This window comes from Mesitornis unicolor, unplaced genomic scaffold (genome assembly GCF_000695765.1).
Source record: "Mesitornis unicolor isolate BGI_N332 unplaced genomic scaffold, ASM69576v1 scaffold9792, whole genome shotgun sequence".
NCBI lineage: Eukaryota > Metazoa > Chordata > Aves > Mesitornithiformes > Mesitornithidae > Mesitornis > Mesitornis unicolor.
Genome location: NW_010171267.1, coordinates 12412 through 38799, shown reverse-complemented (window position 1 = coordinate 38799; position 26388 = coordinate 12412). Strand labels below are relative to the sequence as shown.

Sequence of the window (26388 nt, the reverse complement as noted above, 5' to 3'; positions counted from 1 at the left end):
CTGTTTTATAGACAGGCAGCCTTTTACTATTGGAGTGATGTATGATTATTTTCTTGTCCAACAAAATGCTGTGGTATGTGCTGTGCTGTGTTGTCAAGCTTTGTGGTTGAAGTTTCTAATCCGTTTATTGACAGCTCAATAAGGAATTCCTGCAGGAGATGCTACAAACAAGGAAGCAGATTTTATTCCTATTAAATACCGAGGAGAAGGTGGGATCATTTTACTGTCTGCTGTTGTTTTATGCCATATATTACAAATAGAATGGAGCAATGCTAGCCTGAATGGGTTTAACCTGTCTAATCTCTGCAGCAGGAGTTGCTCATTCCTTAACATCTGGAAAACAGCCCCAGTGGTTTTGTCACCACAACTGGCAGTGCTTCTCTCAAGGGACGATTGCTTCTTGAATGGTTTCTGACCCACATGTGTTAGGTTTTCCTTTTATTGCCTTGTTCATTTTTATATAATGAAAACCAGCGACAAAAACGATGCTTTAGCACCAGTGCCCTTCCATAGCTGGTTCTTATCTTTTCCTCCTTCACTGCTCGTGATTTGCTCAGCCCAGACTAAATGGAGGTTAAAAGGAATAAAACCCTTTTTTGAGGTATGTGCTGCCATGCTTTGGATTTTAAACGTGAAATTGTATGTATTCAATACCTGCGACCATTACCTCATTTCAAAGGTAAAGAAAATAGCGAGAGTATTGAATGAGGTGGCCATTTCTTGTGCTATTAATAGTTGAAGAATTGTGCAAACTTACCAAATCTCGGTTTTCTTTCTTAAAGGTAACAACACTTGTTAACACAAGCAATAAAGGACCTTCGGGCAAAAAGAAAGGGCGCTCGAAGAAGGCTCACGTGTTGGCCGCTTCGGTAGAGCAGGCCACGCAGAATTTTTTGGAAAAAGGAGATCAAATCGCTAAAGAGAGCCAGGATCTCAAGGAGGAATTGGTTGCTGCTGTGGAGGATGTACGCAAACAGGGTAAGCGGAACAAAGTGCTTCATGGGGAACTCTTTTCTTTGATGCTTTTCATGATTTCTTCCCAAAAAAAAAGTGCATCAGCTGCTCTGATAATGTAATTAAAACTAAGCCCTATATTACTGTGTAGCTGTAATATGGCAGATAAGTATTAAAATAAAAACTTTAGGAATGGCAGTGATTATAAAGAATGTTCTAAGTTTGGTTTTAAAATTGTTTTTTTCTCTCCTTTTAGCTATTTTATCACTAAATATTGTACTCAAATGTTACTTAGCAGCCACGCTGCCCAGTGCCAAAGCTTAGCGTTTGATTTTCAACATCGTTTTTATTCTGCTGCGTAACAAAATGACATGAACTTTCACTTTGCTCAATCTGAGCAGTGGTTTCGAGCCTGTGCATGCAAATAATGGGATTAGGATTATGGTGCATACACTTCTGAACTATCTAACATCAACCAAATAGTACAGAATAGAGAATGACTTCCTGTTTTAAATATATATTGAAATATGTGCAAAGATCATCAAAGTCTGAATATACACAGATAATAGCAATATTAAAATATTCTTTTTCTGGGTGTTGGTGATAATAAGATAAATGTTAACATTAGTTTGTGTACTGAATAGGTTAAACTGCCAGTTTCAATATATACCATGTTACAAAAAGTTGCCTAGCTGGGCATGGGACTCCAGCGTGGGATTTTATAGACATTTTTAACATATTTTCTGCAGAAATAATCCTGCTTTCGCGCAATTTGCTATTTGAAGCTTAAATTGGTGTTATAAGAAAACTGCTTTCAAATAAGGCTTTGAAATTTTAGGAATATCATGGATATCATCTGGCAATTTTCCTTCAAAAGGTACAATGTATGTCAGATGCTTTCAAATTTACACGTGTGGTAGGGGGAAAAAATATGTTTTCAATATATGGCCATAAGAAAACTTTTCCCTTTGATTGACTTTGATTGTAATTATCCTTATTGCAGCAGAATTAAGTACCTTTCAGGTTTTTGCCATTGTAAATCCTATAATCTAAAGATCCCATCTGCCAGTATCATCAGTCCTGGGTTTTAGAGCAAGACTGGCAAATCTCCAACTTTAGATTTCAAAAGGAGTCTGAAGGATTTAGGTATAAAATGCCGATTTTCAGTGAGTTGGGCCTCTGGCACTCATATGAGATTTATTTTCACTTCTTAAAAATCGGACTGAAACAATCACATGAGCAGGCAGGGTTAAAATCTCGTATACATAAACGCTGATTTGTGAATATTCCAGTCTGTTTTATCCTGAGGCTATGTCTTCCTCCTATCCACTATTTGTATGTTTGGTTTTGCTGTTTTCCTGTTCCTATGTGGGTTTTTTTGTTTTGTACATCATAGTAAGTCGAATATTTGCTGTACACTCTATGTGCAGTGTTAAGCCACTATACTGGTGAGTGTTTTGTGGGATTTGGGACCCTTCTACTGTGTTAGAGCCATCAACCTCAACTGTTGCATGCTCTCTGATCTAGGCAAAGATACCAGCTTCATTAGCATGGTATCACAGCTCCTTATTATCTTTACCATTAAAGCTTTGTATTAGTTCACAGCGATTTCTTTGTAGATTTTTGCTTTGTAAAGCTAGAGGCGTCTGAGAGGATTTGCTGTGGAGAGTTCTGGGTTTCTTTTTGACTGAATTTCTGACTTTTTCATTGATAATAAGCCTTCTTCTTCCTTAATCTGTATTTATAAAAAAAACCCCAACAATGCAAGAAGCAGAGAAGAAAAAAGCTCTTAAACAGTATTATGCAAAATGTTATGGGCATTCATCCTTTTTTCTATAGAAAAAAGTCTGTCAGAAAAGAGAAGCAGCTTTTTTTTGGGTCTGTACAACATGAGTCCATCATTAGGAGAGCAGGAGGCACCAAACACCATTATTAGCGCCCACGAGCCGCATAAACGAGACCAGCCTTGGTGCAATGGGAAATGGTACGTTTAGCTGGGTGACATTAAGAGCTGGATTAATGAACTGAGGCTGTGTTTTGCCAGACTATTGCTGGTTGGTTTCGCTGGCAAAATTCCAGCCTGGATAATTACACCCTCAACCTAAAAATGCTACAGCTGGCTCGGGTTTGCTCCACGTTTCCTGCCCTATGTTGCTGGAGACTGTGCCGTGCTCCTGTTGCAATTAATCCTGGAGAGAGTTGCTATCCATTGGTAGGTATGAGATGAATGTACTGTATCAGTTGCTAAATACTTCATAATGAACACGAACGCAAAGAATATCTAGGTTGAAGATGGTTGTTACTTCAACAATGTGGAAGGGTAAATTATATTTGGATAGCTGTACAAATCTCTGATGATCAACAGCTTTGATTTATGATGTTGAGTTCTAAGAAAACAACTGAAAGAAAGAATATAAGACTAATATGTTGGGTTTTGTTTAGTTTTCTTTTAGTTTCACACAATTTTTGAAAAAAAAGGTAAATACTTTATGCATAAATCTCTTTAAAATCATCTTTAAGTATGTGTTTGTATATATATGTATATATTAGTACCATAATGACAACACTTTGGCCTCATAGGTCTTAAAACAGTCAAAATAGTGAAAGTGAGTTTTAGCTCAAAGCCATCTAAGTGAAATGATCCAATTTCTGTGCCATTGGATACTTTGCTGTAGGAGTTTTTATTCCCATGCTGTCAGAGCTGTGTAAAAGCTCTCCCAGATGGGGGATAAATAAGACCTAGGAAATGCTGATGTTTGTCGTTCCTGTCATCTTACATTAGAGGTGAGGGAGGGCAGACGGTCTTCTGCATATTGAAGTGTTGGGAGATTTTGTATGTTTTGTGGTTATGATAACCCTCAGCCCTGAAACTACAAACCCTGAGAAGTTCAGGGTAGTGAAAAGGAACTCGTAGAAATAAGAAATGTGGGGTGGGGTGGGGGACAGGGGGGGTGTTCTCATAGTGGAGGTGTCTGAATGCAACTGGTCACTTATTGATCATTAAAGAAGGAAATTCCCTGCGGAGGAGATGTTCAGGTTGTGATTCACACAAAATCTACAAAGAACTGAGGTCCACTGGGCTCAGGCCTGATTAAATTTATTAAGAAATAGTTTAGGGTGCTGAGGAAAGCAAGATAAAGAAATAATTACGGTTATGTGAATTCGGTGCTTCTATTAAATGACTTCAGCAGTGTCTGTCTCATAGATATCTGCTAATGGCTGCTTGATTTTCATATAATTTTCCTAGATGTTTTCTGGCATTTAGCTAAAACTTCCATTGAAAACATTATTTATTCTAGCAGCTGGTTATTGTGGTTTAAATTACTGCTTTTCAAGCAGGGCAGGTACAACTTCACACGATAATCTGAAACTATCAATTTCAATGAATATTTCAGTCAAGGGACAGAAAATAGGCATTGGTGGGTTTTGTGTTTGAAGACAGCGTAAAGTCGAGGTAGTTTCAATTGTGTTCATGCAGATTTATGCACAAATCATGAAAAAGAATATGATCCATGTACTCTGTGACTGTCAGGAATCCTGAAGTAGATATCAAAAATAGCCACACAAAAATGACTTTAACATTCTTGGTAACTTTCTCTGCGGTGGAAGATACTAAAATAATATTTTTAATGCTTTACTGCTCTTAACGATATAGTTTTTAAAGGTTTTTAAATGAAGATTTTAAACTAAACCCTGTGAAAGGTGACTTCTTCCTTACTTCAGTTGTCTTCAGTTACCCTGGGAGGAAAGCGGGGAATCTGCATATCTCAGGTGGTGGGAGCAGGCTCCAAAACCACAGAACATATTCAAGATGCCAGATGTTTTTATAATAAATTATAAACCTATTTAAGCTCATTTAAGCTCTTCAATGACATGGAGAGAGACAGACTCTGTCTCAATATTTGTAATGTCACATACACCGTCACAACTGTCTCGGTTTTGTGTTCCTGGAGACTGCCAAACTCTTAGCCAACCACACAGCTTTCTTTGAGTCTTAAAGCAGTGCCCCAGTCCAGCTGGCAGGTTGTATTTTAGGAGACCTTTCCCCATGGTACAATTTTCATTCTGTTACACCTTGTCAGACCAGCAGCTCTTTCCTAAAGCCCAGTCCCTGCAGTGCCTCATTACCCCAGGTCTTTGAGACTTGCTGCCTGGAGGTCTTCACTTTCCTGACTGAAGCAGAAAGTCCCTGCTCAGATTTTGCCTTCCTTTAAACCTTCCCATTCTCTTTAGATTTTTGTTTTCTCCCCGTTAATCCAGTCAGGTTTTCTTTTTCAGCTGCCTTAAAGAGAGCTCTTAGCAGCCATCACTTCCCACAGAGTCTGTGCTGCTCTCCTCTCTACTCCCCCTCCATTTCCCTCTCCTTTTCTTTGCTGCCTTGATGTGGTCCTGCACTGCTTTTGTCTTCCCTGCAGTTCAGGGCCTGAAACTTCCCCTGTCTCATGGTCTCTTTAGATCTTCAGTTCCCTGTCAACCCTTCTTGCTTCTGTCTCGTTCACATCCCCTAGTTCTGTATTCACGTAAGGTCCGTCTCCTTGGCTCTCATTTTCAGTCATGGTTTTGTAATGCAAAGTAAAATATCTTCTTTTTTTAATCTTTTTTTTTCTCCCTTTACTTTACAAACTTAATGTACCTTGTTTTATGCCCTTGGTTTTATTTTTTTTTGTCCTTCCTAGTAAGCCTTACCCTATTTACGTTCCAAGTCCAGGGTGTGAACATCATCTTACACTGATGCCTCAGATGTACTTGCTTAGCAGAGTCATCAGAGCCCTCATTTACCCAACGTACTCACTCTGCTATCCTGATTTAAAAAAAAAAATAAATAAAAAAATTAAAAAAGATTTGTACCCGTTAGTATCTAAAAGCTTTAAAAGCTTTCCTGGAATATTTTGAGTTTACCACTTAAAGGTACTTTAAAAGTATATATATATAAAAAATGTTAGGTGAGCACATTGTTCTTTGGTTCATTTGGTTAATAAGAATTCAACTACTGGATGTAGGCTTGCTCTCGCTGTCTCTGCTAGTTCTTCAGCGTTTCTCCTAGTTTATAAAATAGATGGAAGTGGAATTACTTCATGAGGGTGTTTCTATAGGTGCCATTAAAAGACTTGTCACAATATAACTAGCACTTGACGTGGGAGAGGAGGGAATTCTTTTTATAGAGAAAGCAAGTGATGAAGCATTGGCTGATTTCTGGATCCATTTTCAACTCTCAGTCCCAGCTACAGGATTCGAACTGAAGGGCTGATCTACAACTGGAGGTATTTACAGGTATCTCTTACTGAAACAACTGAGCACTGATTAATTCAGAACTTTTTCATCTGGCATTTTTCTGCATCTTTCTGGCTGATTGTTATTCCCAAAGTCTGACTTGAATGAATGAATTGTAGGATATTGGGTTTGAATCTGGCAAATATGAAGGAGGATAATGGATTCTTTAAAACAAACCACAAAAAACCCTAGAACAAAACAATTTAAAAAGCCCCAAACACAAAACCACAACAAAAAACCTGTGGTACTAATATTTTATCCCTTAAAATAATTCTACATAATCTGAGCCATTGCTTCTTACCTGCATTATGGGCTAGAGAAATATTTGTTTTTAGAAAAAGAATATCTGGCCTTTTCACTTAAGCCTCTGTTCTCCGTGTGTTTATTTAGAATCCATTTCACTGAAGTGTGTAAGTACTTCTCTTTCCTATTTCTATTTGTTTTGCTTATTGAATTTAGTGAGCACTATTTCTACATAGAAGAAAAAGCGTGTGTGGAGAAAGACATTACTAAAAAGCACTTATTTTAGACAAAGTAGAGTTTCTATCCATTTCTGGAAGATGAAGAGAGGCTTGTGATCAGTCCTGCTTAATGGGAGAATGAGTCTTGGTTTATACTGTTGAAAGAACCTGTGTGTAAATAGAGCTTATTCTCTGTTTTGTCCATAGCATCTATTGGCAACTTGCTTTTTCCCAGCCTCTCTGATGGCCCACTCCTGTAACTTTGAGCATGAAGATTTGCGGTTGGATATTCAGCAAATCACTGAAGCTATGGCCTGAAAACTCTATCTTGTTATTCAAAAATGCTCATAATTTATTTTGAATTGCTTCTTACATTTGGAAGTGACTTCAACTGTTATTCATGTTCGCAGTGCTCACCCTAAGCACTACGGCATCCTAAATGTCATTCTATGCAAATACTCTAACGCTGGCTCTTTCAGACCCTTTTCAAAACCATTCATTATCTTTCAGCTCTCAGAGAATTTAGCTTCTGAAACACATTAATGCTCCTTTTCTAAAATGATTTAAAACACCTCTGATGAAAGAGCAGACATTGTACAGAATCTTAAAGAGTTGTTGTACAGATAAGTATTGTCAGGGGTTCCCAAACCCAGTAACGGGGCTGCTGCAGCTCCATGGCCTCAGATCCAAGCAGTAGTGACTGGGCATATATTCCCAGCAGGCACATGCTCATGAACATGTATGTAAAGCTCATATATATATTATATATGTATGTATATGCATGGCTGACCACACATATCAGGTACTTGGCATTCACTATTCTGTGATTCTATGAAACTCTGCCACAGGTTGTCCAAAAAGGTGGTAGATGCCCCAACCCTGGAAACATTCAAGGTCAGGTTGATCAACCTGATCTAGATAAAGATGTCACTGCTCATTGCTGCAGGGTTGCACTAGATGACCATTAAAGGTCCCTTCCAGCCCAAACCGTATCATTATTCTATGAAGCAAACCCAACAGCACCACGTGTCTTATCCTCTTCCCCCCTCTGGCTATCTACGATTGAAGGTCTACTAGTGGAAAATACCTCTATTTCTATGTATAATGTAGATCCCTTCAGTAGCTGGGTTTACCTCCTCAGTCTATCTCATAGCTGGCCCCTGGATCCTGGTCTCCCCATTTGTCCCACTCCCAAGGACGATCACAGATGTAAACACATAGAAGCAGATGTCTCAGTAGACCTCCAGATGCTCTGGTCTCTCCAGCAGCTGGAAATCAGAAATCTGGCCCAAGACATGGCCAAACAAGTACACTGACCAGCAATTTGCTCACAGGATGCCCTTTTGATCCTCTTATCCCTCCATCTTCCCATGTTTGTTCCTCCTCAGACCATCTCGGCCCTTCCTTTTCCCCACCTTGGGTTCCTTCCCTAAGCATCCCATTACAAGTCTTGTGCAGTCCTAAAATAGTCTTCCCCTGCATCCCATACTGAGTCCTGTATCCTTGAGCTGGAAGTTAAAAATAGAGACAAATGAAATGCTTGCAGGTGATTTCTGTCCATGACCCTAATGGTTCATACAGTGGGAGAGGTCTCAGACTGATGATGGTACAGGTTTTTGTTAAAGCCACCTGAGGACTGAGAGCCTGGACTTATTCTCTGCACCATTTTCAAAAGATTTCTCTCTGTTACAACCTTGACTGGAGTGTTTCAAGTATCCATTTCATTTTTCAATATTTTGATTAAGCTCATGTTAGTTTACATTTATGAAAGCAGCTTACATCTCTGAGAAATGTTTGCTATAAGGGATGGTTGGTGCTTGATTTATTGCCCGAGTGTGACAGTTTGAGACATATTTCACAAAGGCACAGTGATGTATGTTTGAAAAATAATATAAATTAATATTTTAGGTAATTTTTCATACTATATTTACGTATATTGTCTTTCTTGAAGATTTTATTAGCATCCTGACTCTATAGCAGGGAAGAATGAAATTGCGTTAGAATGTCGACTTCTGACAGCTGTCAAAAATTAAATTATACTCACAAATTGAAAGTTATAGAAATAATGTTTCTTCCAGAAACATTTGAATTTAAATCTAAAATCAGATCCTAAAATTACTACTTGTTCCTTTAGAAGCAATATTTCTGTTAAGAAAGGCTTTATTTGAGAAACGATTGCAGAAATACACCACAGTTGAAAAAAGAAAAGTCAGTCAAAGGGTTGTAACTAGGGCTTAGTTTTCAGTAAAGATTTTACTGCACCACCCATCACCGGGCAATGTTAGTGTGCATGAAATTTCTGAATTTCAAGATCAAATCTGGAAAATAAAATCATAGAATCATTGAGGTTGGAAGAGACCTCTAAGATCACTGAGTTCAACGACAACCCAACCCCACCATGGCTACTAAACCATGTCCTAAATACCACATCCACATGTTTTTTTAACCTCTCCAAGGATGGGGACTCCACCACCTCCTTGGGGAGCCCCTTCCAGTGCTTGACCACTCTTTCAGTAAAGAAATTTTTCATAACTTCCAATCTAACCCCTCCCTTGGTGCAACTTGAGTTCCCTGCTGAGGAGCGGCTGAGGGAGCTGGGGCTCTTCAGCTTGGAGCAGAGGAGACTGAGGGGTGCCCTCATTCCTGGGGATCCATTGGGAAAGGGCGAGTGTCAGGAGGAAGGAGCCAGGCTCTGCTCTGGGATGTCCAATGCCAGCACAAGGGGCAATGGTCCCAAGCTGGAGCACAGGAGGTTCAAGCTGAAGATGAGGACAAAGTTTGTGAGTGTGAGGGTTCTGGAGCATGGCCCAGGCTGCCCAGAGAGGTTGTGGAGTCTCCTTGTGTGGAGACACCCAAAGCCCTGGCCGTGTTCCTGTGTGACTGCTGTGGTGATCCTGCTGTGGCAGGGGTTGCACTGGGGGAGCTTTCCAGGTGCCTTCCAACTCCTCATATTCTGTGATTTCCTCTTGTCCTATCACTTGCTACATGGGAGAAGGGACCAACACCCACCTCTCTACAGCCTCCTTTAAGGATAGTTTAATTAGGGTTTAAAAAAAAAGAAATAGAATAGGGTCTTACCAATTGGAAGAGGCAGCATAGGCAGTTATCCTGCCCTGCTCTGTCTTCCAGCTGTAATTCCAAAACTGCTGGGCTTAGCCCGCAGCCAGTAATCCCCAGCAGTATTAAATGTACAGCCTTTTCAATTAAGTTTGGAGATAACCACGAACAACGTTCTGGAAGAATATTTTCCAGCGTGCATGAAATCTGTATTTAAGTCCTCTCTGTGCGTAATTCAGCACAGGGATTTGAATTGAAGTCTCTGACCCCTCAGAAGAACGCTGTTCCTCTGAAGCTGTGGAGCACCATGGGATGAGGGTCTCAGCCTCTCCTTTTGAAGCTGCTCTAATTTGTGTGCTACTGTCAGCTAAGTGCTTGAATTCACTACTGGTTCACGGGGCAGCAATTCTGAACCGAATTCCTTTTTGTTCAACCCAATGTTAAAAAAAAAATAAAAAGGAAAAGTTTGATTCACTCTTTGAACTGGAAAATCAGTTATTTTAGTTTATGGGATCAAAAGTATTTGGAAGGTGATTCCTTTCAGCATGCAAAGGAGTGTCCTCAGATGACTTTGGAGGTGCTCTCTAAAATTTCCATCACCGGTGATGGGCGGCTTTAACAAAGCAAAGGTCATAAGAGCTTCCCCAGTTGTCTGATGTAGCTATGGGTAGGCAAACTGGGGGGAGATCTGGAGCAGGGCAGAGATTTTGGCTTGGATATTTAAATTGGGAAGTAGCCTGTCAAAGGGCAAAAATTAAGGAGGTGGATTTAGATTTGGTCATGACTTTATGCTTCAGTTGCGTTGCTTGGAATGAAGGTGGGCATTATGGGGTGTGCTTCAAAGCCAACCTTCACCCTGAGGGAAAGACGGGACTTCTTCTGCACCACCACCGTTATCCTGTCCTGTTGCCTCCACCTCTTCAGACCTTCCCCCCTCGCTGTGCTGAAGAAGAAATTTTCAGTCTTTCAAGAACTGCAACTGGAAAATTTCAAGAGAAAACGTTACTAACAAACACATTAAAAAATGGTTCTGTTGAGTAAATGTTGTAAATGAGGCAGTAAAATGTATTCACAGTTTAAAAACCCAAGGTTTTCTGTGTTCATAATGGAACTGTAAATGCTGCTGTAATTCACCTACCTGGGAACCTTGAGCTCTGATCTGTGTTATCGGGAACATTGCTGCTGCTCACTCAGTTACATTCAATGAGAAAGAAATGAGCAGTCCTTGGAGCAAGAAACTTTATCTGGGAGTTTTCCTCCTTTGTCCTCCTTTTCTAAAGGATATTTCCTTCTGTGTTTTTATTTCTGACTGCATTTTCCATGACGGTCATCCAACTTTAAAAGCAGATGTGAAGAAGCTTCATTCTCCTATACAGATTAGCCTTTGATTTTGAATGTGGTGTCAGAAAGTGGTAGTCGGTGAGAGAAGTAATAAAAATGACAGCATGAACATTTGAAATACTTTTCCTGATATCTGAACCCTGAAAGGTGCTTAGCCAATAGATAAAAGACATTAATTTATTGTCTTTCCATTGACCACTTTGGACACATCATCGCCTGGAGTACATTTTTCACATATTTCAAAGGCCAGTATTCTGACTAATACTTTACAGCATGAGGGATATAAAATGTTAAAATCAAATAACATGCGCTGCGTTCCTCTGAGAAGTGTCAGTTGTAGTATTCTGATCACCACCTACCTCATTCTCTTCTCTTTATCAGAGACAAATACTTTTAAAACTGTAGGTCTTAAAAGATATGACGACAGCTGTTGATATGACAACTGGAAAAGGAGGCCGTTCTGTAGTGCCTATGGAATATTCAATTATTTTTATAACTACCAAAAGTAAAAGTGTAGGCTCTCCACTGATTTTGATTTGTGATGTTTGCAAATCTCATTCGTCCGTAATTGGTCTAAATGTGACTTTCAGAGCTGTGCTTGCCTTTTTATGTTCGTTTTAGGTGCAGATAAATCAGTTTATAAACTGTTTATATTATTATGTGATTTCTACAGCATTTGATGAAACATATGTTGCTTTTCTTCACAAAAATGTATCAACTCTATCTTCCTTTCACCTGTTTCTTCTGGACCTTATGCTTTTAAATTGCTCTCAGTTTTATTACCTTGATCATGCTCTTATTTTATGGCTAACTTGCTCGATTTGATTGTCCACAAACATGTGCCTGAATTAAGCTGTAGTTCAGTTAATCTTAATTTCCCATTAACTGAAGCCGTTTCCATTTTCTCCTTTCTCTGGCCCATTTTGAATTCTATCTGAAGGATCACAGAATTATAGAACCATAAAATAGTTTGGGTTGGAAGGGACCTTCAAAGCTGATCCAGCCCAACCCCTGCAGTCAGCAGGGACATTGGTACCAGATCAGGTTGCTCACAGCCCCATCAAGCCTGGCCTTGAATATCTCCAGGGATGGGGCCTGCACCACCTCTGGGCAACCTGTGCCACTGATCGACCACCTCATGGGGAAGAGTTTTTTCCTCATATCCAACCTAAATCTGTCCTTCTCCAGTTTAAAACCATTCCCCCTCATCCTATCGCTCCATGCCCCAGTGAACAGCTCTTCCCAGATTTCTTATGGGCACCTTTCAGGTCCTGGAAGGTCGCTCTAAGGTCCCCCTGCAGCCTTCTCTTCTCCAGGCTGAACAACCCCAGCTCTCTCAGCTGTCTCCATAGCAGAGCTGCTCCAGCCCTTGGATCATCTCTGTGGCCTCCTCTGGCCCCGCTCCAGCACTTCAATGTCCTTTTTGTGCTGGGGACTCCAGAGCTGAACGCAGCCCTGCAGGTGAGATGTGAGCAGAGCAGAGCAGAGGGGCAGAATCCCCTCCCTGGCCCCATGGCCACACTTGTTGTGCTGCAGCCCAGGACATGATTGGCTTTCTGGGCTGAGAGCGCCTATTGCCAGCTCACGGCCAGCTTTTCATACACCTCCAAGCCCTTCTCTGCAGAGCTGCTTGCAATCTCTTCATCCCCCAGCCTGTATTGATACTGGGAGTTGCTGTGACCCAGATGCAGGACCTTACTCTTGGTCTTGTTGAATCTCACGAGGTTCACACAGGCCCACTTCTCCAGCTTGTCCATGTCCCTCTGCGTGTTAGTGTTGTCCTGTCCCTCAGGCCTGTCAGCCACACCTCTCAGCTTGGTGTCATCTCCAAACTTGCTGAGGGTACACTCAATCCCACTGCCTGTGTTACTGATGAAGATATTAAACCATACTGGTCCCAGTACGGACCCCTGAGGGACACCGTTAATCACTGATTTCCATGTGGACATCGAGCCATTGACCACTATCCCTCTGATACCTTGAGGCTGCATGGTAGGACAGCCTTTTTTATTTTCCTTGTTCATGTGTCTTTATTTCCACTTTCCTTTCCCCTTTTCACTTCTGTTTTTCCTCTGCACTTGGGCTGTGATGTTCCTCAGTAATCCAATCTCCATTTTCTGCCTTTGTCTCGGAAAGCTGAAGAGGCGCAATTTGATTTGGTTTGCTTTTTTCAATTTAATGTGAAGTGGAAATACTCAATTATCCTTAAATATGCTAGTTAAAGTAGTAGAGATGCTAATGTGGAAATCTGTATGGACTAATACATCTGCTGACAGGAACATGGAGTAGATACAGCTGAGAACTCTTCCTGATAGTCATATATTGTTTATGGGCCTTTTATTAAACAAAACATACCGAACTGTCTTTTAATGTGTTGGTGATGGTCCATAGATCAGATCTGTGTTTTGATGCCTGAACCTGAATGTAACATATGAAGTTGAGGTGTCCCTTTCTCTCTTTGCACAGAAACTCTTGACGTTTTTAAAAATTCATATGTAGTTATACAAGGGGCTATGTTACGTTAATGCTTGTATGGTATATGAATTCCGATTGAAACTGGCAATAAAGTGTAAGGGTATTAAAATGTTATCAAGTCAAGTTTAGATGAAAGATTGCTGTAGTCTTTGATAACTGTTTTTTAAATGTAATTCCCAATTTTGGAAGCACAAGCTTGGTTTTCATGTAGGTTGGTGCTTTGGGCAGGATTTCAGAAATCCTTGACAAGTTCTTTCATGGTGTAAAAATAACTGCATTGGGTCTCAATACAGGGTACCATAAATAACGTGTGCAGATTATGGGAACAGGTAGGAGAAATGAAATAACTTAATTCTTTAGAAGTGCTCTTGTACCTTCTGTCTCTTGCTCTGTGCAAACCTACAAGTGCTCTCCTTTGTGCTCTTTATCCTCTTTCTCTTTTCTTTTCTTACCTTAAGCCTATTGCATAGACTTGTGTTTGTTCCCCAGACTTTTAATAATGATGCTAAGAATATGCTGTATGCCTCTGTTATTTTAATAATCTACCCGTTTCCTTGATCTCGGGCTCATCAGAATGCTGGGCGATGGCAAGCAGCAATAACTAATAATTAATTATTATATTAATGCTTAGGATACAGAACCATGCTCTGGTCAGAGCCAGGTGGTCCCTGCTTCTCTCACTGCTTCTGTCAACTCATTCACAGATAGAAAACCAGTATAGAAAAAGCATAAATTTAGCAAGGCTACAAAACTGAACCCTTCAAACATCTCGTGAGCCCATCGTCAATCCCCCAACGGATCGATCTCACCATCAACCCTCCCCACCACCTCCCAGTGCTCCCCATGAGCTGACATCAGTAACTTCCCCCTCCTTCTGTTCTCAGAGCTCGCTGGGAATTTTGGATACGTTTTCTTAAGAAAACGTGGCTTGCTGGAAAATATCACCCCTTTGAAACTGAAGCTTATCTCAAAAAATATCAACTGCAACTCAACTTTTCATTCGGCAATTATTTATTTTCATGTGATAATAGAGAAAGATGGAACTGATTCCAATTATGATTTTGAACTTAGTTCGCAGTGCCTAGGGCACAGATGTAATCTACCCACCAACTTGCTTGGCTCTGCAGTATTTGTAAGCCTCTTCAAGCCTCAGAATTTAAGTAATATCCAAAATGATGGGGTCTGTCTGCCTGATAGAGAATGCCTCCTTACTTTTCAAAGAGCATTTCCTTTTCTACGCCTGTTAAAAAGTTGCGTGCTTTTCAAATGTTGTTCCTTTCCATACCTGATATGTTTCAGTCAAATTTATTAACCACAATTCTCTTTACAATTCATAAATTGTTACGCAGAAACCCATTTAATTATTTGATTCAAGACTTTAATTGCTAGGGCTCACAGAAGAAGATCTTTCATTATCAATTACATTCAGTTTAGTCCTTTTTTTACGATCATTGTTTAAAGAAATTTACTATGCACAGTTCACAGAAAATATGGCAACGTTTCCTAGTAATTGCTAGGAAATTCAAAGAAGTAATAGTAATTACTTGTATAGTTTTGTCTTTTTTAAATGATGAAATATTCTGCTCATCTTGAACGTGCTGCTTGTCTCAGCTCTGCAGTTATCTGGTAAAGAAGTAAATGGTTCTTATTTTTAATTAGAAATCTTAAATTTTTAGAATAATTGTAGAAGTTGTGGAAAAACCAGTAGCTGAGCAAAGAAGCAACAGGGTTTTTGCAGTGCTGAATCATGCACCCCAGTATCTTCCTGCCTGATTTTTGTCAGGATATACAAATAAGGCCATGTTATAATTCAGTTGAGTTTGAATTTTTAAGTTTGCTGCTCTATTTAGTGGTATCTTAAGAGGCCCTGGGTGTTTTCATGTTCCCGAGCACCAGCCCCAGTGCTGAACATCCAAAATGTTCAGTGTTGATGTGCAGGAGTTCTCCAGATCAGTGGAGGCCGAGCAGTTGTTTAGTTTATCCCTGAAGGATTTAAAACTGCGGAGTAGCAGAGAGCTGCAGACAAACAGGGATTAGAAATGGCAATGTATTGGCACAGCCCAAACAATTTACCTTTGAATTGAAAGGTAATTAATGTTTTAGTGTCCTTAAGTGTATCAGTGATGTTTCAAATGCACTATTAATCTGGCTATTAATTGGAAAAGTTCTTTCTAAAATGTAACATTTGTGAAATTATTGTTGTAGAGATGTGGCTAAATATCTCGAAGTTCTGTATTCTTGGTATTTGACTGTCCCTTAGGAAAGAAGTAGTTGGGTTAATTACAATTACAGATGTAATTTTCACACAGATGTGGTGTGTGAAGTGAATGAGATGGGACTGTTGGATCTAAATGCACATATTGAATCAAAAATACCTACTGGCTTTAAAGATATCCATTGTGCTTTAAAATACATAGTGAGTCATGCTCCATCACTCTATCTAGATGTCAGAGACGAAGTGAGTCAAATTTAACTGAACTATTAGATGGTCTGTGTAATCAATCCCGGAGAGACGCAGCTCTAGTAGCTGAAAAGTGATGGGAAGAGATCAAGCGAGATCATATATGGCCTTTTCTGGCTTTCAAATCTATTAATATGCTGGGAACAGTGGTCATTCTTCCACAGACAGAGAATAAAATCCCAACTGCAAGCGGGAGGGGAAATGAATTTAGAGGACACAGTAAGAGAGATTTAGAAGAAAAGTATTAAGGAAGGGGAAATTGAGATTTAACAGCCATTTATGTGAAACTTTGGGAATTCAGAATAGCATTTTCAATACAGATTTATATTCAATAAGAATACAGCATTTTTCAGTATGATAATACTCTACAAATGATTTCCCAAATTTTAACAAATGCTTGTACCATGTCAAATAGAGATTACTACTGAAATGAACTATTTTCAGGTACGGAGAATGAATTGTGAAGTACTGTAAACAAAATGTGATGATTTGGGGTAACTAATCAATACGATTATTGAGTCTGGAGGACTATAGACAGTGAGAAATCAAGCACCAAAAGCAGATTTAGTCCATTATTCCTGAATCAGAAACTTGACTGTTGATGAGAGCTGTGGTTTAGGGTGTACTGCAGTTGACAGAGGGGTGTCCTACTCTGCTGGTGAGTTTCTAGGCAAGTCCAAAGGGGATAACATTGCAGATCTTTGCATCCTGAAAGGTTTGGATTTGTTTGTTTTAATAGCAAGACAGCACCCATGTGGAAATGATAAAAAAACTGGTTGTATTTTGGATTGGATCAGTTGTCACATCTTTTTAATCTTGGACGCATAGAATAAAAGACAAAATCTAAAAAAGATGGATTAATTAGACCATAGCTTTATTAATTTCTTCCCTTTGAGAACTGCTCAGGAATGGGACGTACAATCAAGCTGTCATAGTTTCCTTCATTATTTCTAGGTGTTTGGGGTATTGTCAGCATCCCCTGCTGATCACAGCTGTTCTCTAGGTTGCTGCTTTGTGCCCACCATCTCCTAACTCTTAATAAAACACTTTAGGCTTTGGAAAAATGGCATTTCCTCAGTGTATTAACCATGAAGAGCTTCCTTTCTCCGTAGGTAGATGCCAACCTTTAAGTCTGCTTATGATTTGGAAGGTTCTAGAAGCTCATCACAGCATGGTTCTGCACCTCTACCCAACAATATACCAGTAGTCAACAGTGCCACCTCTCCACCACCCTTTTACTCCTTTTTCCTGCATGCCATCCCCAAAAACTCCCACTCTGCTATAACAGGAATTGCTTTTTTAAAAAACATGGATCAGAAGAGATCTTCTTTACCCAGGATAAGTGCAATCAATTATTTCCATAGCAAACAGTGTATGAAAATTGACAGCGTTTCATGTGTGTAAATGAAATGCATCCGTCTTTACAGGGCTTTTGTTTTGTGAACTGCATGAAATCAAAATCATCATTTGTTACTTAAATACTGTACAATTTACATATATTTTTCAATGTGTTTTCAACTCATCGTGTTGGTGTTGGTGTTTTGTCTGATGTAAGAGAAGATAGTTCAGTTTGATGAGCAAGAAGAAAATGGGTATTATTTTGTCTGCTTTGGTTTTGGCCAGCTTATAGAAAACCAGGTTACCATACAGGGAAAGCAGCAGGAGTGTGTTTGATATCTGTTTGCTATCACTTTCTCACCCAACTAAGGCTCTTTATTTACAAAATCTACATTAAACACATGTTTGTTTCTCAAAGTAAGGTACCAAAAACTGTAGTATGTGGGTCTCAGTGAGAAAATAGCTGACACTATGTGTCAAAGGAAAAAAGTCCTGCAAGGCAGCAGGTGAAGTATTTCTCATGGCTGCAAATGATATTTCCTAGAAAACTGCAGTTCTTATCACATGGATTCCCGAAATGTCATTGTTTCATAGGGCTGCTGTAATGGTTATAGGGATGGATATCCTGTGCACTAAGAGCAGCCTCCAGCACTGTCTTTAATCCGTCACGGCTCGTCGTAGAAATGCTTGAGGTGAAAAAGTGACGATAGGAAAGACAGTGGAAGAAGCAAACTTACTTAAATCGAAGGACAAATGGGGCATGAGAGGAAATGGACGTAAATTATCTGCAAATACACTCAGTATGGAATTAAAGCATCTCTAATGAAAAAACCGTGTCAGATTCTGGAGTTCATTTTGGAATGAGTTTCCTCCTTCCAGTAGGATTAATTGGGGTTAAATGTCTGGGCTGTTTCTAAGATGGAAGCTTGATAAGTTTGTGAGTGTAGTTTTTATCCTATTACGATAATTATTAATTGTATTATGACATGACTGTCTGCAGTGCCAAGGAAGCAGACCTGATGACTCAAGATGTCTGTGTTTCTGCCATTGACCTAATTTTCACTGAAAGTAATGTAATATAGATTACAGAACAACGTGAAATGAAGTTGGAGTGAAGTGGATAACTGAAAGTAGGGGTGGCTTTTTCCAGATAAAAAAAGATTTCTTAGAAATACAATTTGCTGAGCTGTAGCTCCAAAATTACTTTCCTTATCTTTGGCTCAAGAGCAGTTTGATACCATTGCTCTACAAGGATAAGAATATGTTAAACGTCATGGACAGACAATCCTTCCTCCCCAGTAACGTCTGGCTTTCTAGGTTATTAGATTCTAAATTGTGAACTTCTCCATAAGTTTTAAACAACCTGCTATAAACTGTTGTACTAATACTTTTTTTATTTACTTATTTATGTCTATTTAATGCTGCTTAGTTATTTTGGAGAAGATTTAGTTCACCTGACTTTTGTTTTCTATGGTTAGACAACTAATCCAAACTTTTTAACCTGTTGTTTTGACCCTCCATGTGTTTTCCCTCTGTCCATGAGTGTTGATTTTCAAATATATTTGCTAGTTGTATCTCCTTGGATAGTCAAGCCTAAGAAGATAATTTCTGTGCTTGCTTTCCTGGTGCCGCTGGCCAATTACCCAATATAATTTCCTTCTTTCATCGTTCAATGTTAATGTTTATCTGAAGCTACAGACTGGTACTTTGGCAGAAAACTGTATCATCTTCTCAATACCAAAGTGGAAGCTAAACAAAATTATTAGGCATTTGATTCCAGATTGCATTGGCTGCCATTTACCTTGGATATACCTAAAGTTCAAGTAATTTCACATACAAAAATTGCATTGCTGGATGCTCAGAATCACTCCCATTATATCTGAATCCAACTTAGCACTTAAATAAGGAAAAGCCTTGCTGGGCTTCTCATCCCTTGGCGTGTATCCGTATCCCCTTGGGATCCGTCAGCTGGATACGCTCGAAGGGTTGGATCACACTTCCTACATAAAGCTGTGATAATTGGTTTCCTTTAATAAATAACCAAAGGGCAGGTGATGCCTTCCCAGTTGTTACACTGATGAGATGAATGCAATCATTCCCATTTGGGATCAAATTCCCAGGTTAGGAAATTCAAATCTAACCCTTGCCCACGTGCTGGACTCCAAGCTCTTCTCTGGTTGCTCTCAGCCTCTTCTTTTTCCATGGAATATTTTAAGTCACTGATTCAAAACAAAAACAACCATAAAAAAAGTGGACATTTCATTCCCAGTTTTTAGCACACTCTCAGCCAAGAGTTATTGATAAATTTTTCCAGTAAGTGTTTGATTTAAAGTATGTGTCAGAAAAATCTTTGTGGCCTCAGAGTTCCTTGCTCCTAATTTTAGTGATTTTTTGGCACACAGGTAAAACTGATGGAGAGGTAGGTACAGCAAACTGTGGTGGTCCTCTGCAGAAACCTGGTTCCTCTGCGGACACCAGGTACCTGGAACGTTGACTCTGCGATGCTGAGCGTTTAAGCATGCTTAGAAATTTGTTTTCTCCTTAACAATGACAGTTTGTTCCTTTTCTTTTAAGAAATCTATTGAGAGTTTTGGCAACCATATGGGAATCTAAGAAACAGAGAAAGGAGCCATTTGACTTTTTCTACTGCAATTGTATATTATCGGTTTATCATCCAAGATCCACCGCACATAAATTTAATAAGAACACGCAGTCCTAATGGTAATATAATAAAGGAAAGGGTTCTGATGGGAATTATTCACTGCTGCTGTCTCAAGTCACTCCTCCACTATTTGCAATGTCTTCTGGGAAGAGAAGCCATCTGGGATGTTTTTTGAATGTTGTTACAATGGTCTTAAAAGCGATATAAATATGCTTTGATTTCACATTAGAAGTACTTTCTTGCTGAGTTTCTACACTGGAGATGAACAGGATTTTTTGTTTTTTAATAGTAGCAAAGTTTGGGTTAATGTAAAATCTCATTCAAGATGGTTTTTGCTTCTCTTTCAGCCTGATTTCCTAGGGAAATGAGGGTTGCATCACTACTGATCTGTTGGTAACTCGTAATATATTGAAATTATTGACCACTTTCATCCTATGCAAAAGAATATAAACATAATTTTTAAAAGTTTTAAAAATCAGCAAGTGGAGAAAGAGAAGAAAACAAAATATAACCTGAGATGTGTGTTCACCCAAAGATCAAGGCATACTCTCTCTCTCTGATTGCAAATGTCAGGGAGAAAATGCGATAAAGGGGGTTTTCAGGCAGCCCAGTATCAAGATAGGGGAAAATGAACACAAACCTAAGAATTCAGCTGCACAGGCATAAACTATTATTATATGAATTAATAATAATAATTAATTATAATTAATTATATGAATTAAAATTGGGGTTTGAAAAGAAGGTCATAACAGCTAAACTTAAATATAGAAATTGGAGAGAGAGAAATGCCTAGGATTTGGGTTTAGAGGTCTCTGTAGTGGGTTGTTCTCCATGGCCTTTTGAAGGCCTTTAAAATACCCAGGTGTTTTTCTCACAGGCTGGATTAACAGTATCATCTCTGAGCTTCTATTCTTAATGCCGAATTTTTCTGCCTTTTCTTGAATTATGAAGGAAGAGGATGCATGGTCACTTCAGTATTTTTCAGCTGACGCTGTTAAGAAGTAAGGTGGGGTAACCATAGAATCACGGCCATTTAGGTTGGAAAAGACCTTTAAGATCATCAAGTCCAACCATAATCAACCACTTCCTACAAGGATGAAGCTGAGAGCAAGTGATGCATTTTTCCTTTGTTGCTTAGAATAACATTGTATTGATTTATAATAATTTTTAAGGTTGCAGCTCACTCAAAAAACACTCCAATAACCTTTTGGTATCAGTTAAATTTTCTGGGGGCCTCAGCATTTAATATTAAGGTTTATATTCTAGTCGATTCATCCTTGATGTTCTCATCACTGTTAGGAATCAGTTGGATTTTACTTCTGATGTTACACTAATGCTTACAGTATGTTTATTAGTATAAATATTTACATTTTAGTTTTAATGACAGATCCAGGTTCCCATTTCAATATCCAGAACCATATTATTTTGCAAGTAACTTGTGAACTATTAATGCATCATCATTCTGTTTTCCAGATCATTAGTGAAAAGGTGATTTTGTTAGGTGTTCAGAATTGTTTTGCAAAATTATGGGCTGATATATGTTCTACATTTCTGCATAGTCTATGTGCTATATTGTTGCTTTTCTGGTAGTTACAAAGAAAGAAATGCCCTATGGCAGAAATCCCTTCACTGTCATCTGTGAGTGATAGCTTAAAGGAAAAGACACGTGCTGTTCTTTTTCAATTACTGCTTCATTAATCTCCTAGTTTATTTGACTTCCAGTGGTGTGCTGTTTATTTTTCAATCACTAAGTCTTTCTTATGTATCAGAATTTACCTGATCTCCTTGTGATGTTAACCATGTTTCTGTGTAATTTAATGTAATGTTTACCTTTTTGGTTGAGCTTCATGTTCTGTGTTGGCTTAAATGAGATTATCAAATCTTTGAGATGGTTTTCACTACAAAAAAATCTTTAATGTTCAGTTACGCAACTTATTCCTTGCTGTAAATAAGGCAGGAGGAAAGATCCCACTTTCTTATTGCAAGGTCTTTGCCCCTGGTATCTTGCCTACTTCTCTGAAACCATTGCACTGTCCCTGGCTTTTTTCTGTCAGATATTTCCTCAGCTTCTCCCTGTCCACCTTTTGCTACCATATTCCAACCTAATCCTAATCTTAGTAATTTAAAAGCACTATTTCCTTTAGTAGCTGAAAACTACTCGATCTCAGCTTTACAGAAAGAACTCAAGCCCTTGCAGTGCTGGTAGCATTAAGCACAGTTTATTCTTTCTTAACAATTCCGTCTGCTAAAAAGAACAAGTAAAGTTAGGCCTTAAACTTCATAATTTAGTTACCAAGTACCATGTTGATTAAGATCCTTGTTGCTGGAATTAAACAGGAGTAACATGTCCCTGCACCAGCAGTTTAATCTGTTAGACAAGAGAGCATTTGGCTTTGTCCATAGAGAGGCAGTGTCCTGGTTTCGTTGGAACAGGACCACAGCATGGTTTGGGTTGGAAGGGACCTTCAAAGCTGATCCAGTCCAACCCCTGCAGACAGCAGGGACATTGGTACCAGATCAGGTTGCTCACAGCCCCATCAAGCCTGGCCTTGAATATCTCCAGGGATGGGGCCTGCACCACTTCTCTGGGCAACCTGTGCCACTGATCTAGCACCCTCCACAGAATTGGTTTGCTATTCAGGAAAGCTGCATTTTTGAGAAGACTGTAGCACCCAATTCAGTGGGAATAAAGCTGATAAGACACTTTGTTTTAGTCCGTGGCCAACCATGGTATGTGGATTTCCATAGTGATCAAGGTTTTTAGCAGCTTTGAGTTACCCAGGTGCAGAAGCTGCAAGGAGCAGAAGCCAAGGCTGCTCACCCAATCTGGCCAACAGAATTATGCCATACCATAAGCAATATGCTCACTATAAATTGGAAAGTTTGCTGGAGATGGTCTCTCTTTCCTCGATGGTTGGTTTCCATGGAGGACCTCACCCATCACTGCTCCTAAGGCCTACTTCCCTCTTTGTTGTTACTGTCACACTTTTGCTGAAGCTCTGGTGCTCACAGTATTTTGCTATCAAGCATTCACTGCTGCGAGCACACAGCTCATGACCACTGAGTAGAACTTTGTATACTTAATATTGATATTAACAGTTTTTAAAAAATTATTATAGTATTAAACCAGTTTCCATTTCAACCCACAGGTCTCCTTTTCTTGACTCCCCTTCTCAGGCAGGGAGGGGTCATTGGATGACAGAACATTTAGGATGACTGCTTGAACTCTTTAATAGTAGTGATAGCCCTTCTAGATGGAGGAGGGCAAAGCATTTGAGCAAGAAGGCAAGGAGTGGGGAGCAGGAGGGAAGAAGGAGGATGGCGCTGGAAGGCAGAATTGCAGAGCGATGCAATTGGGATGACAGAGTTGGGGTGCTCTGTCCCATTCTCCCAACCAACTAAAAAAAATACAAGTGTGAAACTTATTTTAATTTCCTTTTTTCTTTTCTGTTCTAGGAGAAACAATGCGAATTGCCTCTTCGGAGTTTGCTGACGACCCGTGCTCCTCAGTGAAACGGGGCACCATGGTGCGGGCTGCTCGGGCCTTGCTTTCTGCCGTTACCCGCTTACTGATCCTGGCTGACATGGCGGATGTCATGAGGCTTCTGTCACACCTGAAAATCGTATGTGTTTTTAATAGTCTGTATTCTTTTTGCATGTTTTTTAATGTAAAAAAATAGGGAACAAATCAGTGCTAAAAGTCACTGTTCACATTTCTTGCTCTATTTCAGTTTTTTCTTGAAGGGCTGAACAAGAAGTAGGACATAACATATTTCTATATGAGCCTTATTTGATATCTAATTTTGCAGAAATTAATTTTTGGAGACTTAAAGAAAAATTTTTCAGATATCTTCAGTATCTGGATGAATGTTGCTGTTAAGCAGCTCTCTGAACTGAACAGATGCGTTTAGCTCACCTTGCACCCATGGTTTACAATCTCAGTTCTTGTAGAGCATCGCTATCTTCTGGCAGAGTTGCGGTACTGCAGTTCTGCTTTTTGTTTTTCCTTCACGATGTATCAAAAGATTGAATCTTTAATTCGAAGGGAGACCGTAGTACAAGTGTCTGATCAGTCATCAAAGAGGAAAAGTAGAATAAAGAGGAATTAAAGATTGACAGAGTGGATTTGTATTCACTTTTGGGTGCCACCATTCACATATCTGTACAGGAATATTAGAACATTTTGCAGTTGAAACTGGGAAATGTAATTGTTTTGGTAGTTATTGGACTATTTCACTCTTATTGCATAAACAAATAAACAAAAACCTCTAAAACAAACCAAAATTTTGCAGAAATTCATATACAGAATATGTAAAGCCGGCAGAGCCCATGTGTGAGTTTAGCTGAGGGGATGGAGGGTTGCTTCGTTTCCATAACTGTCCAAAAAGCATTATTATTTTTATGTGCCTTTTTAAGAGTGCAACTGTACAACGACATCATGTTCTGCAAAAACAATGAGAACTCTTCAACCTGCAAACTGTGCAGATAAGCTAAATAGATTGAAAACAGGTTTTGTAATGGAAAAGGCAGATTTTTCTGCGGTTTCTGGTGAGCTCTGCTGTAACGAACAGAACGCTGCTCTCGTCGTTGTCAGCTCTCATTATGTGCAGTGCAAGCACTGTCTCTCTCGAATATACCTGTAATTTTTCCCCACTAGAATGCTCCGTGCAGCTGGAATTCAAACAGTCCTTTGCTAGTGAGGTTAGCACTTTAACGTGATAAACAACAGGTTTTACTACACTTCGTCATTAACATTTGGATTCAAACCCTTTATAGACAATGAGAAATATTGCTCTCCCATCTGAGATTTCTCCTCTCTGTTACAGCACTGTACGACGTTATTTAAAACATTTTTGGAAGTGGGTGTATTTACTTACAGACTTTGCACCCTACATTTGCAAGGGCAGTGTTTGGCAATGTGGTTTGTAATCTCTGCATTTATCAGATGTCAATATGAAGTCTGTTTCCAAGAAGCCAGGCCTCTCTGGTTGCTTTTAGCACATCTCAACTTCAGGACCCTAAATTTGATTATATTTTTGTCAGGTTAAAAAGGGTAATTTATTTCTGAGGCTTGACAGTGTAAATGTTTTTATCTTATCATTTTGTAATGCAAACTGATTTCAGATGATTAAAAATGAAATTACTATTTATATTTAATTTCTATTTCTATTTCTATTTCTATTTCTATTTCTATTTCTATTTCTATTGATATAAGTATAGGTAGAGATATAGATATAGATATAGATATATAGATATAGATACAGATACAGATATAGATATAGATATATAGATATAGATATAGATATAGATATAGATATAGATATAGATATAGATATAGATACAGATATAGGTATAGGTATATAAATTGTTTATATTTTACAAAATTGATGAAGGAACAGCTCTTGTATTGACTCAAAGGTAACATTCAAAGACTGGTGTAAGTTAACCATAAAATTAATAAACTAAGATCATGCTGCATGGCAAAGTTATGAAGCCTGATTTGTCCTGAAATGTACTGTAATCAGTTTTCACTGAAAGAACATCAAAAGAGTGAGTTACACTTCAGACTTCACAGGAAAGAATGCATTTTAATTAATGTTTTAGAGCGACTATATGCAGATGCTTTCTGGAAGGACACTCGGTCATGTCTTTCAGATTATCTTTCGCATTACTAAACTTAATAAAGCGCCTATTGCAGTGAAGGTTGTGTAACCTAGAAAATAGCGTACATTGATACAGCCTATGATCATGCCCACACAGAGTCTATTGTGATTAATTGCATGGCAGTGAATCAGAGGAGCACATCTGTACGGCTGAGGGAAGTTGTATTTTTTTGAGGCTAGAGAACTTGCTCCAACGTGAGTTCGTAAAAGGAATTGCAATAAAAAAGGGCTTTGAGCTCATGTCCTTCCTAATCCTCCTCATCACTAAATTCTCAATTTTGGAATTTCATGGGCTTTTCTTTTTTCTACGAGCGAAAGAAGAGATAATTGGGTCCTGAAAAAGGCGTAGCTTGCAATTCTCAACCTCAGTATGAAATTTCCAACGTAACAGCTATGGATTTATCTGCCTGAATTATGCATTTTCCTGTAGAAATGAATGGCTTTTCTACTCTACTGCCCTGTAATTTGTGGATATTCTTCAATCCGCAGTAAGTAGGTAAACACAATAAAAATAGCCTCTCTCGCTGGCAGGAAAACACGGTGAGAGCAACGCAAATGATAGAAAACAAGGTTCTGCACATAATTGCGCCTTTCTCAATTCATTAGATGCAGCTACTGTTGAATTTATGGATTTTTCAGGGGCGTTTGGAGAGTGAGCTGCAACCTCTGCTCCTCCATAGCAGCATGGCCCAGCAGAATGAGCTC

General features: G+C 39.1%; 1 protein-coding gene across 1 annotated transcript in view; it reads left to right on the top strand.

Moving 5' to 3' along the window:
* Window positions 1–782: 782 nt before the first annotated feature.
* The window catches only part of LOC104537179 (catenin alpha-2-like), a gene marked incomplete at both ends in the record, with an annotated part of 29359 nt that continues 3753 nt past the window's right edge, over window positions 783–26388 (top strand). The window contains 2 exons of the mRNA XM_010179987.1: window positions 783–978; window positions 23477–23643. Of these exons, the coding sequence (XP_010178289.1) occupies window positions 783–978; window positions 23477–23643 (363 nt within the window). The remainder of the gene's footprint in view (window positions 979–23476; window positions 23644–26388) is intronic.